The 15,147-nt window shown below is 34.7% G+C and overlaps 1 protein-coding gene across 1 annotated transcript in view; it reads right to left on the bottom strand.

Annotated features, from left to right (window-relative positions):
• Positions 1-462: 462 nt before the first annotated feature.
• Positions 463-15,147, bottom strand: part of LOC149236560 (uncharacterized) — a 62,431-nt gene continuing 47,746 nt past the window's right edge. Inside the window, exons 7-10 of the mRNA XM_089368954.1 lie at positions 1,795-1,906; positions 1,439-1,599; positions 1,153-1,347; positions 463-765 (exon numbers count right to left, since the gene is read on the bottom strand). Of these exons, the coding sequence (XP_089225080.1) occupies positions 463-765; positions 1,153-1,347; positions 1,439-1,599; positions 1,795-1,906 (771 nt within the window). The remainder of the gene's footprint in view (positions 766-1,152; positions 1,348-1,438; positions 1,600-1,794; positions 1,907-15,147) is intronic.

Raw genomic sequence — 15,147 nt, forward strand, 5'->3', positions numbered from 1 at the left:
GGGGTCTTCTCAATGGTAGGCGACATGGCTTTTTCGCTCATTTTATTCCGTTGTTTGAGGAATGAATTTCGATTTCAGATCACCACTTTAGTAATATGATCGAACTCTAACTATGGTTTAAAAATCAGTAAATATGATTTCAAAACTACAGGCACTCAATTTTCTATATCGTCAGGTAACCAAAAATTTATACAATACTTACACCCCAAAATTTATAGAAGAATTCTTATGATAATTTATTATTTTACCAAGAGATGTAGCAGTTAATACACGCGGCCAAGAGACAGGAGTACATATAATTTAATCGTGGTTAAGCACGAACACATTTCTAATTGAATTAACCATGCAAATTTGAAGCCAACGAAAGCGAAATTTCCAATCTATTTTAACTGTTGGCAACTCTACAGTTGGCCCGGACTCTTCCCTGGTTGTCAGTCAATACACTAATGTCTCCCATTTTTATCATGGCGGCAGCAAATCTTTTTTGCCACCCGAGTTTGTAGTCACACTGGATATGGTGTTTGGATCTGTAAGCAGAGTTGCATCCGATGTAAACAGACCACCGTTAGCTATGACGTCGTTGTAATACAAGTTGTCCAGGACGACTGGCGTTTGAGGATCCATGACCACGGTCGTGTTAACGTTACTGTGGCTGCCTTGGGGACAACTCTGCCTCAGTATCTGTGCATACGTCGGATCAAGGGACGGGTCCGTCGTATTGGTGGCACAATGAAGAACAATGAGAGACACCAATTGTATGTGCTCCTGCATTTGCCCAAACAACAAAAACATCATTATATTCGAGATATGGTTTTGCTGAACCATTATTACCATCTACTAGGATTGACATGTTGATGATTTGCAGGTCTGAGAATATACCTAACAATGTAACCATCTCGTCCTGGGATAGACCTTTGGATGCAAATAGCTGAGTTAGCTGGGTTACATTGAAGGTAGGGGGAGGTAGATTTCCCCGAATATTCGAAGCTAGTGAAATATTTCCATCCTTTCTTCCAGACGGAACATTCCAGCAGAGGGGGATGGGAGATGCCTGCGTCAATTATTCTTCATTATTTGAAAGCATTGAGCCGTGCTGTTAAGCTATGCTATACTTAACTCAGTGGTAATTATATGTATGTTTAAGACAAATACCAGTGATGCACTATCTCTAGCCGCAAATGAGACTATATCTGCACACGAGACCTTCTTTGGGCAGACCACCTCTATTCGCAATTTCGCTTCATCAATGACATCGAATCCTCCAAGACTCGGATTGTTAGCCGGAGAGTCTTTCTCCGCTACGAACTGGCCAGGAATAGAGTCGATGAGAACGGAACCATCGCATCCCTGAAAGTGCAGGAGCACCACATCCATATTTCAGAAACCTCATTCATTTACTGTAGCAAACTACATTAGGAAATGTAATTCGGATACCTACCCTGACAAAACAATCGTGGAAATGCAACCGTATAAGCTTAGCAGCTACTCCAGGAAATTTAACGAATGCACTGCTGACTACCCGACGCACAATGGGTTCAGCATCTGGACAAATAGTATTGTAATAGCCCACTACAAGGTTGTCGCTTACTGCTGCCCCAGCTAAGGCACAAAATAATACAGCAAAGAGGGTCACCATATGGCACAGAGTCTTCGCTATTTCACCTCCATGGAAACCGACATCAAGAAAAACCAGAAAATGAAGTCATTCCAATCATTAATTTGCTCACAAATATGGATCCCGAAAACGTCAATCAGAACGCCTTAAAGACTATCTATGGCTACCCAAGTTCTCACCTTGGATGACAGCTGGGAGTTGATCGTTCGCTGAGCTAGTACTCAAAATCCTGAGATGGGAGATAATAGTAGTCAAGTTTGCTACTGAGTACTGAGAATCATGTATGCGAAGCTACAAGTATTTATAGATGTATATAACAGTATTTGTGTCGGTGAATGGAATTGGTCTAATAAAAGTTACGGTTATATTAGGAATTCCATGGATAACAGTAAAAAGTTAATTATTATTTGTTCCACTCTTCACTCAGGTTCTATAATTCGGAAATATTTTCAAAATTTACAATCTTTGGGTTTCAAATTATTTTTGAAATTTAAAATTAATTTCAAAAATTATAGAATATTTTTATATTTGGTTTATTTGGTTCTTTGAACTTATTTGGATTGAGATAAATTGAAAAAAATCAAGTGTGTTTGGTTATAAACAAATTCAAGATTAGAAGTGCAGTTTCTCATGCTATCTTATTAAGTGATACACTGTTTTGAAGCAATTTCTATCGTGTTAGTCATAAAGTATTTTAAAAAAAATTGAGCAAATAGAAGAGTGTAAATGGTCTAAAGTTGTCTTTAATGACAGATTGTGCAACAGGAAAAAAAACTTTGGATGCAGCAAAATAGCAAATGTTTTTAGTACATTGGGTATTTGATTGAACAAGTGCCCCATAAACAACAAAAAGATAAAAAAATTTGTTATGGATAAGTTTCACAAGGGTACTTAGATAAGGAGTTAGGAAGAAAGAAAAAATACTATATTGAAGTGTTTAATCCCACTCATATTCATTAACCAAAGAGAGCCAAAATTCTTATTGGTTAGTTAAGGACTAATATTGCTAAAATAAGGACTAACTCTCATCAACTCCAGGGAGCCAGTTGTAAAAGAGCAAAAGAAGTATGGGTGGAAAGAGTATGCATTCCTTGTTCTTCCAGAAAAATGTAAAAGAGCAAAAGAAGTATGGGTGGAAAGAGTATGCATTTCTTGTTCTTCCAGAAAAATAGAAACAGAAAAACATTTCATTTTAGAATGTGACGCCTTTAAAAAAAATGCAAAATTACGTAGATACCCTGACAGCTAGTTCTTTAGAAAAAATAAACCAAATAAATCAAGTGGATGAAGAAACAATTTGTCACATAAACTATCTTTAAAACGTTAAAATAATTTCTTTATTTCCTTCTAAAAATATTTCAAAATCTAATAATCAAATAATAAGAATGAAACCAAGTAAAAAAAAAGAGAAGAAGACTTACAATCCCATAAAAATGCTCATCCTGTGCAAGCCAAAACACGTCTTGTCTGAAGCAACCTCAGGCATCGTGTGTCACCCTACCGCACGCGGTCTCTCTGACGCTTCCTCCCGATTATGTATCAAAAACTTAATGTAGGGAAATTCCTATTTCCACCACTATAGGAAAGTTAATGCACCCTGACATGCAAGGAGAATAGTGGATGCCTTGCTGCTAACATGCCAAAGTCAACTTTGGCAGAAATATAAATGCAAGGCACCCACTATTCCCCTTGCATGTCAGGGTGCATTAACTTTCCTATAGTGATGGAAATAGGAATTTCCCCTCAGGGTCTGCTTTCTGTAATTCGTCATGAAACAGACGTCACATATTCTCATTCACTTTCATTGAAATTTTCTGTAATTCATTTTCAAACATATGTCACATATTATCATCTTCTTTCATCGAAATTACATATACTAGTACAAACATGGCCTTACAAACGCTTGGAAGCTGTAAAAATATAAAAAAATTAATTGTCATGTTCAATAGAGCTAGTTTAATCGATGTAGGACTGTAATGAATTGTCAATCTAAGCCTGTGATTGGTTTCAGTTCTATTTCCGCCGCTAAATACTCAGAGAAAGTCAATATATGCCCTAAAAAGCGGAAAAAGCTAACCAGCCATATATTGGGTATTTAATGCCCTTAGAGCAGCACGCGACTTAACGCGATAACACGGGAGCGAGCAAATTCGGCATTAAATAATATTTGCCCGCTCCCGTGTTATCGAGCTAAGTGGCGTGCTGCTCTGAGGGCATTAAATACCCAATATATGACTGGGTTAGCTCGTATCACGCATTATTCGACACCTTCGTATTTTACGATGTTCCTTGCTCGGATTCGACCCGCAAGATCACGACGGGTCATGTTGTTACATGTTATCAGTACATACCATCGTCACGTTGCATTTTAGTACTCGACATATTACATTTTGTAGCCTGGCATCTCTTACCTCTAGCTTATTCTGAGAAAAATTCAACGAATCACGCTGCTACGATGTCAGAACTCCATGCTAAAGCTTACTAGCTTCTCACTTTATTGATCATTGATTTTAAAACCACGAATGGATAACGCTGCCCCAAAGTCAAAACTCCATGCCAGAGTCTACTAGCTTATCTTCTTTATCAAGCAATCGACTGTAAAATTATGTAGGTCGCTCACCGAGTCACCAGAATAAAGCTGGCAGCCTGCTGACTAATATTTATTTTCGATGGTGGGTCGTAAGCTTTAGTGGGATATCATGAAATCTTCCTCCGTCGCTTATGCCATGTTATGTAGTATTAAGGTTGCTTATAATTATGATGTAATATTTTATAAATGGGTCGTGTGTAGCGAACGATATATGTATATGTATCATATCATTAACATAAAAGAATTTCGCGTAGGTTAATTTATGTAGAGTTTTAAGTTATAAATAGGTTTGTTTACACAATTTTGAATTAATATCACTGTCTATACGTAAGAAAAAACCATTTTTTATTTTATATTCAAAATATTTTATTCTAGTTATATTTTATAGTTTTTTAATTAAATTGAAAACTAAAATTGATTTAACTATTTTTAAATAAATCTTATTTCTTTATCATATTTATTCTTGAAAATATTTCATAATTTTTTTATAAAAAAATTATTATTTATTTATTAATAATTGATAATTAAATTAAAACTTTAGAAAATCCTATTTCAAAATAGACATGTTTGTTGATAGAACTAGTAATAGTGCACTTTAACTTTTTATGTTTTGTACTTTTGATATGAATTTATATTATTTTTGGTTAAAATCATGGTTTTTAAAATTTTAATTGTGTTCCTAAATGCATAAATAGATTTGACATTAAAAATTCTATCTAAGATTTATACTTGTAGATTTCAAAATTCATACTTGTGATTTCAACAAAATATTTTGGATAAAATTAACCAAAAAATATAGTGAGAAAAAAATACAAATAAAAAATAAAATAATTTAAATTATTACATTAACAATTATCCTAAATAATATTATGCGATGCGATGGTGCACAAGGAAAATGTAAAAAACATTAGAAATAAAAAGAAATATTTGACTCCTAATTGTTATGTCTATCAATCTTATTATAATTAATATTTATTATTTTTTATTAGAATAATTATATAATTTTAAAAATTAAATTAATAGCTTAAAATATTTATTATTTTTTTTGTAAATTATTTAAAAAATAACTTATAATCAAAATTATTGTTTGATATAAATACATCAATACATATAATTAGAAAATTTACACAAACTACATTCCCAAGAAGAAAAAATTATATCTAAAAAATTGTTATAAATGGTAAACCATATATAACTAAAGGTTTAGGTACTCTAGCATAAATAGAGTTTTCTTAGTGATTAAACATCTCCAAAAGAGTTGTTGCACACCGTGGAGCAAAAAAAAGAGAGTTGCTCGCACACCGTGGAGCCAAAAAAAAAACTGATGGTTCAAAAATCCAATAATAAGTCAAAGAAAGTTGAATTCTTGGTTAATAAATCACTTAAAAATTATATATATATATAGATGTTAGGAAGAAGTTGTGGTTAATATCAAATGTCTTTATTTCCATTCTCATCCAATATTTGTACAAGGAAGGTGGTGTGTACCAGGAATGTGGTGTTAAGAGAATCGTACAAGTAAGGCTAACAAAATTTTATAGGACAAAAACGTTGAACTGGAGTTGGAGCAAGTACGTATTAGAAAGTAACATAGAAGTTTCAGATAGTATCTTATTATATAATTAAGCCATAAAAAATATATTGGAACTAAGTATATCAAGATGTGAATTTAGGTTAAAGTTTCTAACTAATCTTAGCTTGAATGAACGGTTAGAAAATTTATGGTTAGACAGGAAATATAATATTCTTATGCAACCATAAACCATGAAACCATAATATAAAAGATTAACAAATTGAAACGTGTTAACAAGTTAACAAGAACTTTAAATTAATGTTAGGAGTCAAGAATATTAATGGTAAAAGTATACGTACAAAGCAATTGATGTTTTGGAAGCTGTGTAAAAGTATATATACAAATAGGATTCTCAAAGACATTAATGTTTATAATTTCAAAGAAAAAGAAAGAGGGATTTATCAGATAAAATTCCTATTTCCTTAAATTATGATAACTAATGTTTAAAACTCAATCATTTCAGTGCATAGATGATTTGTATAGAAAAGAAGAAAAAGTTAAAAAAATGAAATCCTTCTTAGTCTACATATAAGGTTTTGAGACCCACAATTTTATAATAATAACAATAATCAAAAGAAATGGTTTTTAAAACCCTTCCATATATAAATAGAAACATGATTAGAAAGGAATAATGGAAACGTCAAGGAGAACTTTGAGGACTTAAACCCTAACAACCCAAAATAAAAATAAAAGAAAGTAGGAAGAAGGGGAAAAGAGGTATAATACCTGACCAAATAATGTTTGTGTCCATGACAAGCCTGGTGCTAAAGTAACATGTTGTTTTTCATCTCGAACACTAAAATAAATTCAAATCAGAAAATATTTGCATTAGAAAACCAAAAGGTATTTAAGTTGAAATCCCTTACCCTTTCATTAATATGTTAAAAGTCAAAGGTTGTTAGATCACTATAATACTAGTGATTCCCCCATTACTATTTTCAATGTATCCCTTATTCTTATTGTTGTGCCCCTATTGTACCCATATTGTTATTATTGTGCCCCATAGAAGCCCACTATTGTTATTTTTGTGCCCTTATATTATTATTGTCAGGTCGCCTTTGGTGATATTGCGACCCCTTAGACTCCTATATATAGAAAGGAGGTTTTGTCATTTGTAGCATCCAAGAATTGTTCATTTATGTAATGTAAAGGAGGTTTACCCCTCGAAGAGGCTTATTTATAAGGTGCTGATCTATCTTTTCTATCTTTTTTTGAGCTGGTCTCATAAAATTTGGTATCAGAGCTTGGATTATAGGGTTTTGCTGCTCCAAACAAGTCATCATGGCATTTTCGCTATAAATGTTTTTCTGTGACGTTTCAGAAGAGAAAAAAAACCCATTCGAACCAAAATCTCTCTGAACCTCAAGTCCGAATTTCAAATCTTGTCTCGCTATATTTTCGGAGATATGATACAAGGAAGATAGGCTTTTTACAGGATTATGAATTATATCTCAAACAAGTGACCTGAGCATCAGATTGAAATTTCCTATGAAGGTACAAAAATAGGACGAGCTGTAGTTTTCCTTGTATCAGTTTCAGATCTTAAGGTCAAACAAGTGACACGTGGATCTTCATACAAGCTCGCTCTACTGAACTAGTCTATAATCATGTCATCATGGGAGATTCGACATAACTCTTCATTGGAGAATCAAATCTTGATCAGACTTGCAAGGTTAGAAAGATTACTCATAGGGTTACCGTAGGAAGCGATTTCAGACCTTGGAGATCCAAAACTACAGAGATACATTAGATTCAATATCAAGCTCTTACAAAGTGAAAAAGGTGTGTAGTTTTTTTTAATTTTTGCATAAGTTTGGGTTGAAAAAATAGTTTGAAGGAATTCAAAGGGCATAGTGAAGCATTATTATCAGTAATTAATGCCCGAAAGAAAGAAAATGGAAACAACTAGTAAGCAATCTGAAATATCTAACATGCCTCTTGAAGAAGAGGAAGAAATGCAACATGATATATCAAAATTACGAGACTAAGTGCAACAAATTTCACTCACAAAAAAAGTAACAAAAGATAAGATGGATGGTTTAAAGAAAGAAGCAGAAGCTAAGATGTATGGTGTGGAAGCTAATATGGATGGTTTAAAGAAAGGCGTAGAAGCTAATATGGATGGTTTAAAGAAAGATGTAGAAGCTAAGATGGATGCCATGGAAGCTAAGATGGAAAATTTGAAGATAGATCTGACAAAGTTTCTACAATAAATGCTTACTAATGGTGAAAGGGTAGTAAATGAAACTTATGATGAGAACAAAATAATTTTTAATCATGATTTCATAGACTTTAACATTGGATTGAAGAACCACCACATTACAAAGATCGATATGAGGAAGTTTGACGGCAAGGATCCCGTATCATGGATACTAGAGATGGAGCAATTTTTCGATCTCCATAATATGTAATACACACAAAAGGTATGCATTACAACTTTATATTTGGAACCAAATCAGTTTGTATGGTATCGATGACTTTTCTCTCATAAACAAATTGTCACTTGAGCTATTTTTACGAATGAAATGATAGCACATTATGAGGATACAAAAAGCAACACCTTTTTTGGCTAATCAATAAATCTCAAACAAAAGGGTTCAATGATTTAGCACATTGAGGACTTCCAATAATTGAATATAAGGGTAAAAGATATTCGAGAGGAGCATAGGATTATTTGCTCATAGGGACTTTAAAGGATAACATCCAACATGAGGTTCTCCTTTGGGAACTTGATTCATTGGAGGAGGCATTCAGGTTGGCAAGAAAAATGGAAAGAAAAATTATGGAAAAAAGGAAGCCTACCACTCAAAATCATAAAGATGGAAGTATTGTTGCCTCTAGCCATCCCCAACCTACAAGGTTGACACCACAAAAATTGGAAGAAAAAAGAGAGAAAGGGATTTGTTATAGTTATGATAGAAAATACAATAAAGGCCATAAGTGTGCTGACAAGAAATTATTTTACATAGATTGTGAAGATGAGGAAGAAAACAAACAAGAAACGTCAAAGAAGAGAATATACACTAGGAACAAGCCCTAGAGAAGGAAGAATTGAATCCTGCCATATATTGTAATGCATTAGCTGGAATTACCACTCCTCAAACTATCAATATAGAAGGGCATATCAAGAAGAAAAAGGTAATAGTGTTGATTGATTCAGGTAGTACCCATAATTTTATTCATTATAAGATGGCCAAGGAATTAGATTGCTTCCTATATCTAGTACTAGAGTATCAAGTGATATTTGCAAGTGGAGGAACCATAAATTGCTCAAGAAAGTGCCATAATATCAAGATATCCATGGGATAATATGTATTGAATAGCCCAATGCTTTCCATTCCAATGCGTGATGCTGATGTTGCACTAGAAGTCCAATGGCTACAATCCTTGGGCACAATAACTTTTAATTTTCAAGAACATTTCATTAAATTTCATTTAGAAGGAAAGGAAGTTGAATTAAGGGGTATCACATGGAAACTAAGAATGATAATCAGCTCTAACAGAATGACAAAGATTCTAAAGAAAGAACAACGATGCATAATTGCACAATTATGTTCACTAGAGGTTCCCACATCGAAATCATTTATTTCTCCAGATCTCCAAGTAGTCTTGGACAATCATTCCAAGGTATTTGAGACTACCAAAGGCCCTCCACCTATTCGTGATCATGATCATGCTATTCATTTGATTCCAGAAAGTGTTCCTCTAAACATCAGGTCTTACAAATATACCTATGACCAAAAGAGTGAAATTGAACGTATGGTTGTAGAAATGCTAGAGGCTGGTATAATTCAGCCTAGTCAAAGTTATTTTTCTACTCCAGTAGTATTAGTTCACAAGAAGGATGGATCATGGCGCATGTGTCCAAATTATAGGGAACTCAACAAGATCACTATTAAAGATAAATTTCCCATTCATGTCATCAATGAATTATTGGATCAATTTCATGGATCAATTTACTTAACTAAGTTGGATCTTCATTCAGGATATCATCAAATCACAATGAAGACTGAAGACATTCCAAAAACAACATTTAGAACTCATGAGGGTCATTATGAATTTTTGGTCATGCCTTTTGGCCTTACCAATGCACCTTCTACATTTCAAGGTTCGATGAATTCCATTTTCAAACCCTTCCTTAGAAAATTTGTGTTAGTATTTTTTGATGATATACTAATCTACAACAAGTCTTAGAAGGATCATGTTCAACATGTTGACAGGGTTTTCAAACTATTGGAGCAGTAACAATTATATGAAAAACTCTCCAAATGTTTCTTTGGAGTACAAGAGGTGGAATATCTGAGTCATACTATATCTCATGAAGGTGTTAAGGTATACCCTAGCAAAATTAAAACCATTAAGGAATGGATAATCCCCACATACATAAATCATCTATGAAGATTTCTTGGTTTGGCAGGGTATTATCACAACTTTGTTAAGAATTATGGGAGAATAGCAGCACCTCTAACAACATTATTGAAGAAAGATGCATTTCATGGAATCCAAAAGCAACGAAGGCCTTTGAACATCTTAAAGAGGTAATGTGCCAAGCATTGGTCTTAGCTACACCGGACTTTGCAAAAACCTTTTTTGCGGAATATGATGCCTCAGGAAATGGAATTGGTGCTATTTTAATACAAGAATAAATACCCATTGCTTTCGAAAGTCATCCAATCAAAGGAAAGTATTTACAAAAATCTATATATGAGAAGGAAATGTTGTAAATACTACATGCATTTAAGAAATGGCGACCCTACCTAATGGGAAGACACTTCAAGGTAAAAAAAGATCATGATAGTCTTAAATACTTTTTATAACAAACATTATCTTTAGAAGAGAAGAAAAAATGGGTTACAAATATGTTGGGTTATGACCTTGAAATCAACTACAAAAAAGGGAAGAAAAATGTTGTGGCAGATGCACTCTCAAGAAAGGATGAGGATGCGGAAGAATTTCTTTGTGCCATTTCTATTATCCAACCAGATTGGATAAACGAAGTAAGGGATGAATGGAAGAATGCCGAATATGTGTGGGCACAAATTCAAAATTTAGAACAATATCCCAGTACATCTGATACATTTAGCTAGAAAAATGATTCGTTATGGTACAAATATCAGTTATACCTATGTAAGAATTCCCAACTCAAACAAAATATTCTTAGGGAATTGCACACCTCTCCCTTGGGAGGGCACTGAGGATTTCTAAAAATGTACCACAGAGTTAAGAAGAAATTTTTTTGGGATGGCCTTAAATCGGATATTCAAAAGTTTTTGGCAGAATGTTTAGTTTGCCAACAAAATAAAGTTGAAAAAATTAAGACCCGCGCTCTATTACAACCTTTATCCATTCCACGCCAACGTTGGGAGGAGGTTTTAATGAATTTTATCACAGGTTCACCCAAGTCCACAGGAAAAAGTGTTATCATGGTGGTAGTTGAAATACTTACCAACTATGCACACTTTTGTGCATTATCTCATCCATTTAAAGTGAGTACAATTTCTACTACATTTATGGAAACAATTCAAAAGCTACATGGAAACCTAAAGATTATTGTAAGCGACGGAAATCCCACTTTCATCGGAAATTTTTGGACATAATTATTTTCTTGTCTTGGTACTCAGTTAGCTCATAGCTCATCTTATCATCCTCAATCTGATGGGAAAAATCAGATAGTAAACAAATGTTTGGAAGGATATCTTCATTTCTTTGTATCTGATAAATATATACAATGGATCAAATGGTTGCCTCTAGCTGAATGGTGGTATAAAATTCCTTCCATACTGCAACAAAAATGACCCCATTTATGGAACTTCATGGATATCATCCACCATCCATCATATCATATTTAAGAGAAAATTCGAAGGTTCAAGCAGTGGAAGATCACATCAAGCATCAACAACAAGTTCTCCAACTATTAAAGGATAACCTCACCTTGACGTAGAATAGAATGAAACAGCAGGCAGATCAACATTGTAGTGAAAGAAGTTTTGATGTAGGTGATTTGGTATTCCTACGGCTACAACCATATAAAGAAATGTCCCTCAAGCAAGCTAAGAAGGATAATAAATTATCACCAAAGTATTATGGTCCATACAAGGTGTTGCAAAAGATAAGTACTATGGCATACAAATTGAAGCTTCCTGCAACTTCCCGAGTGCACCCAGTTTTCCATGTTTCATGCTTAAAGAAGGTTATAGTGACAGGCTCACAGTTCAAGCAATATTTCCAGAACTTGATGAGGAAGGGAAAATCATATTGGAACCTGAAGCAGTCAAAGAAACAAGAACTCGACAGCTACGAAATCAATCAATTTCAGAGTATCTCATCAAGTGGAAGAACTTACCTGTTGAAGATTCCACATGGGAGGATGAGAATTTTTTATAGAAGCATCCAGAACTACTCAAGCGTTGAGGACAACACTTCTTTCGAAGGAGAAGGGCATGTTAGGTCCCTATAATACTAGTGATTCCCCCATTACTATTGTAGTTGTACCCCTTATTAATATTTCTGTGCCCCTATTGTCCCCATATTGTTATTACTGTGCCCCATAAAATCCCACTATTGTTATTTTTATGCCCTTATAGTATTATTGTTACGTCAGATTTGGTTATATTGTGACCCCTTAGACTCCTGTATATAGAAAGGAGGTTTTGTCATTTGTAGAATCCAAGAACTATTCATTTTTGTAATGTAAAGGAGGTTTGCCCCTCGAAGAGGCTTATTTCTAAGGCGTTGATCTATATTTCTATGTTTTTTTGGGCTGGTTTCATAACAAATGCATTATCTCAATTCTATATACCAAAAGGGAAAATGACAAAGGAGAAAATTTCCTCCCAAGCATTACAATGTCCAAACCCTTGGAGTGGTTGCACTCCAAGTTCTCTTCTGAACATGTAAATCCCCGTTAGGTTTCCACCCTTGCTTTTAAATTTTAGAAGAATTGAAAAGATAATTATTTTTGGGGTGAAAGTTGATATTTCAAATATTTTCTCTGGGAAATTAAGTGGAAACACCAAAACCCCAAAAATAAAACTTTATTTAATAGGATTTTGTCAAGCAACTGCCTAAAGGACTTATGAATCTCCAAACAATTAGTGGTTAGAAAATCATTTAAAATTTTCTTATAAAAATAAGCCTTTAGATAAATTTCTCTATACACCCAATATTAAAAACTCAAGTCTCTAAGTTTAGTCTAATAAAACCCTTGACAACTCAAAAAAATGGTATACTTAGCAAGGAAAATGAAGAACATATTTGTCACAAACAACTCAAGGGATGGCTACAAGATGAAAGAGAAGCCATGCTCGGATGTAGAATAACCATTTTTTTTACCAATGAAGCAAACATTGCAACCCTAGTTCAAGATCAGTGCAAAAATATTAGACCTAAAGGACTAACAAGTCTAGAAGCGTAGTTAATCCAACTAGACTATTCATAGGATCACAATCATCATTCAATCACTCTATTCCATCTGAATCATCCATTGTGACTCTCCTCGAACCATGGTTCGAATGTTTGACATGTGGATAGAGGATTCACATCACGTGCACTTTAATGGGACTCATGGAGTTTCCGATAATGACTTATTATCAAGTAATCATAAATATGAATAAGGGTTAAATTTAGGCTAAACAGTTCAGGTGACCTTAAATGAAGAGTAGTCATATGACATAAGACAGAAGCATAACATGGTGGATAGTTAAGGATCATTTAGGTGTTATGAATCCATAGTTCAGAGTTCAAGTCACATCCGTTTTATAAATGCGCACACACACATAAACTAATAACCTTTCTTGAAGTTAGGAAAAACAATTGTAAATCAAAAGCATATATATGAAAATACATATCAATTTGTTGCTATATTACGCCAAGGAGTTCGTAACTTTATTGGATTAAAATACATATTGAGTTGTTTCTATATTATGTCAAGGAGTTCATACCTTCATTAGATTGAGTAAATATAACATTTTTTTATGTGGTATTGGAGGTACATTACATGTCATATCAAAGTTGTAAGTTGCAACATTGAGGCCTGATCTGAATCAGATCCTTAAACTCTCTCAAAGTTTCTTGAACTTTGTAAAACTCATGCCAAAGTTCCAAACTCTTATGGATGTTGAGCTTATCCGAAATAACCTCTAAACAATGGAAATTTGTGATCAGCACGGAGAAACGAGGACCCTCGGTCAAAACGCGGAGACCGTTGGCCCATGGTAACCGCGTGCTGGCAGAAATTGATAAATGAGAGGTCAAATCCAGAAACGAGGGTAGTTTCTGATACGTTATTCACGTATCGCACGGCATCCCCCTCAATGAAGGAAATCCCCTAAGCGTTTGGTCCCAAGAAAAGCATAAAACCGTATGAAAATCACCAATTCCATTAGAAGGTGTGTCCCACACTAAAACCGGTAGGATATCGAAAGGGCTTCAAGCGGTAAGATGTTCATCCGAGTCTCGCCCAATGCCATATGCTGGGTGACACGCGTCCGATAGATGAAAGAGAAAACCGCTCACATCAGATGGGTAAATGGCATGCTACTCACCTGCTCGATATAGACAGAGACTATAGGATCTGGAGGCTCTAGATCAATGGCAGAGGAATGATCCGTTGGATGACCAGATTCGATGGGGAAATAGGCTGAGGCAGATAAGATTTGAGATCTAGCATGACTGATGAGTTGGCAGAGTAATCAATTTCAAGGGCAACCTTGGAGCAACAGAAATAACGACCATTCAAAGAGAACTAACACTCAATTTGTGAGGAAAAGGTTGGCCACCTCTCTGTGAAGTGTTACACAGTGATGATGACGCAGAGTAGGGGAATTAAAATGGATAGAAGTAGGAAATCTAGACAGTCGAGAAGCAAAAATGAATAGTCAAGAAGCAGATTGGCTTTAAGCCATGAAATGACAAAGAGTGAGACAGACAGAGAGGAAGTAGAAAGTCAAGAGGCCAGAGAGAAGTGAATTGTAGAGAATAGAGAAGAAGCCGAGCTGACCTGTAGAGAAAAGGTAGTATTGAGCCAGATAGAGACAGAGAGAGTTCAAGAGTCTGTGAACTCCAGAGAAGGCTTGAGAGGTTCAAGCTAACTCCTCTGAGTAAACATGTCAGGTATTGAGTCTTAGATTGGACTCATACCATTGTGACCAGTTGAGGTCGAGATTCAGTAAGAGGATTTTGTGTACTCTAGAGTCTTTGGGAATCCAAGTACAATCCTATTGATCATCATTTGTTGAGTGAGACTCAAATTGTGCTCACTATTGTAAAAACTCTGCTTTTTAAGACACAATAGAAAGGCCACCACTGAAGGCTGGACCAGGAGACGTAGCCCAGGAGGATTGGTTGAACTCCTTATTAAACTTGTTGTGT

Source organism: Pinus tabuliformis, chromosome 8 (genome assembly GCF_031772625.1).
Source record: "Pinus tabuliformis cultivar Carrire ecotype Pingquan chromosome 8, CPIR1, whole genome shotgun sequence".
NCBI classification, from domain to species: domain Eukaryota; kingdom Viridiplantae; phylum Streptophyta; class Pinopsida; order Pinales; family Pinaceae; genus Pinus; species Pinus tabuliformis.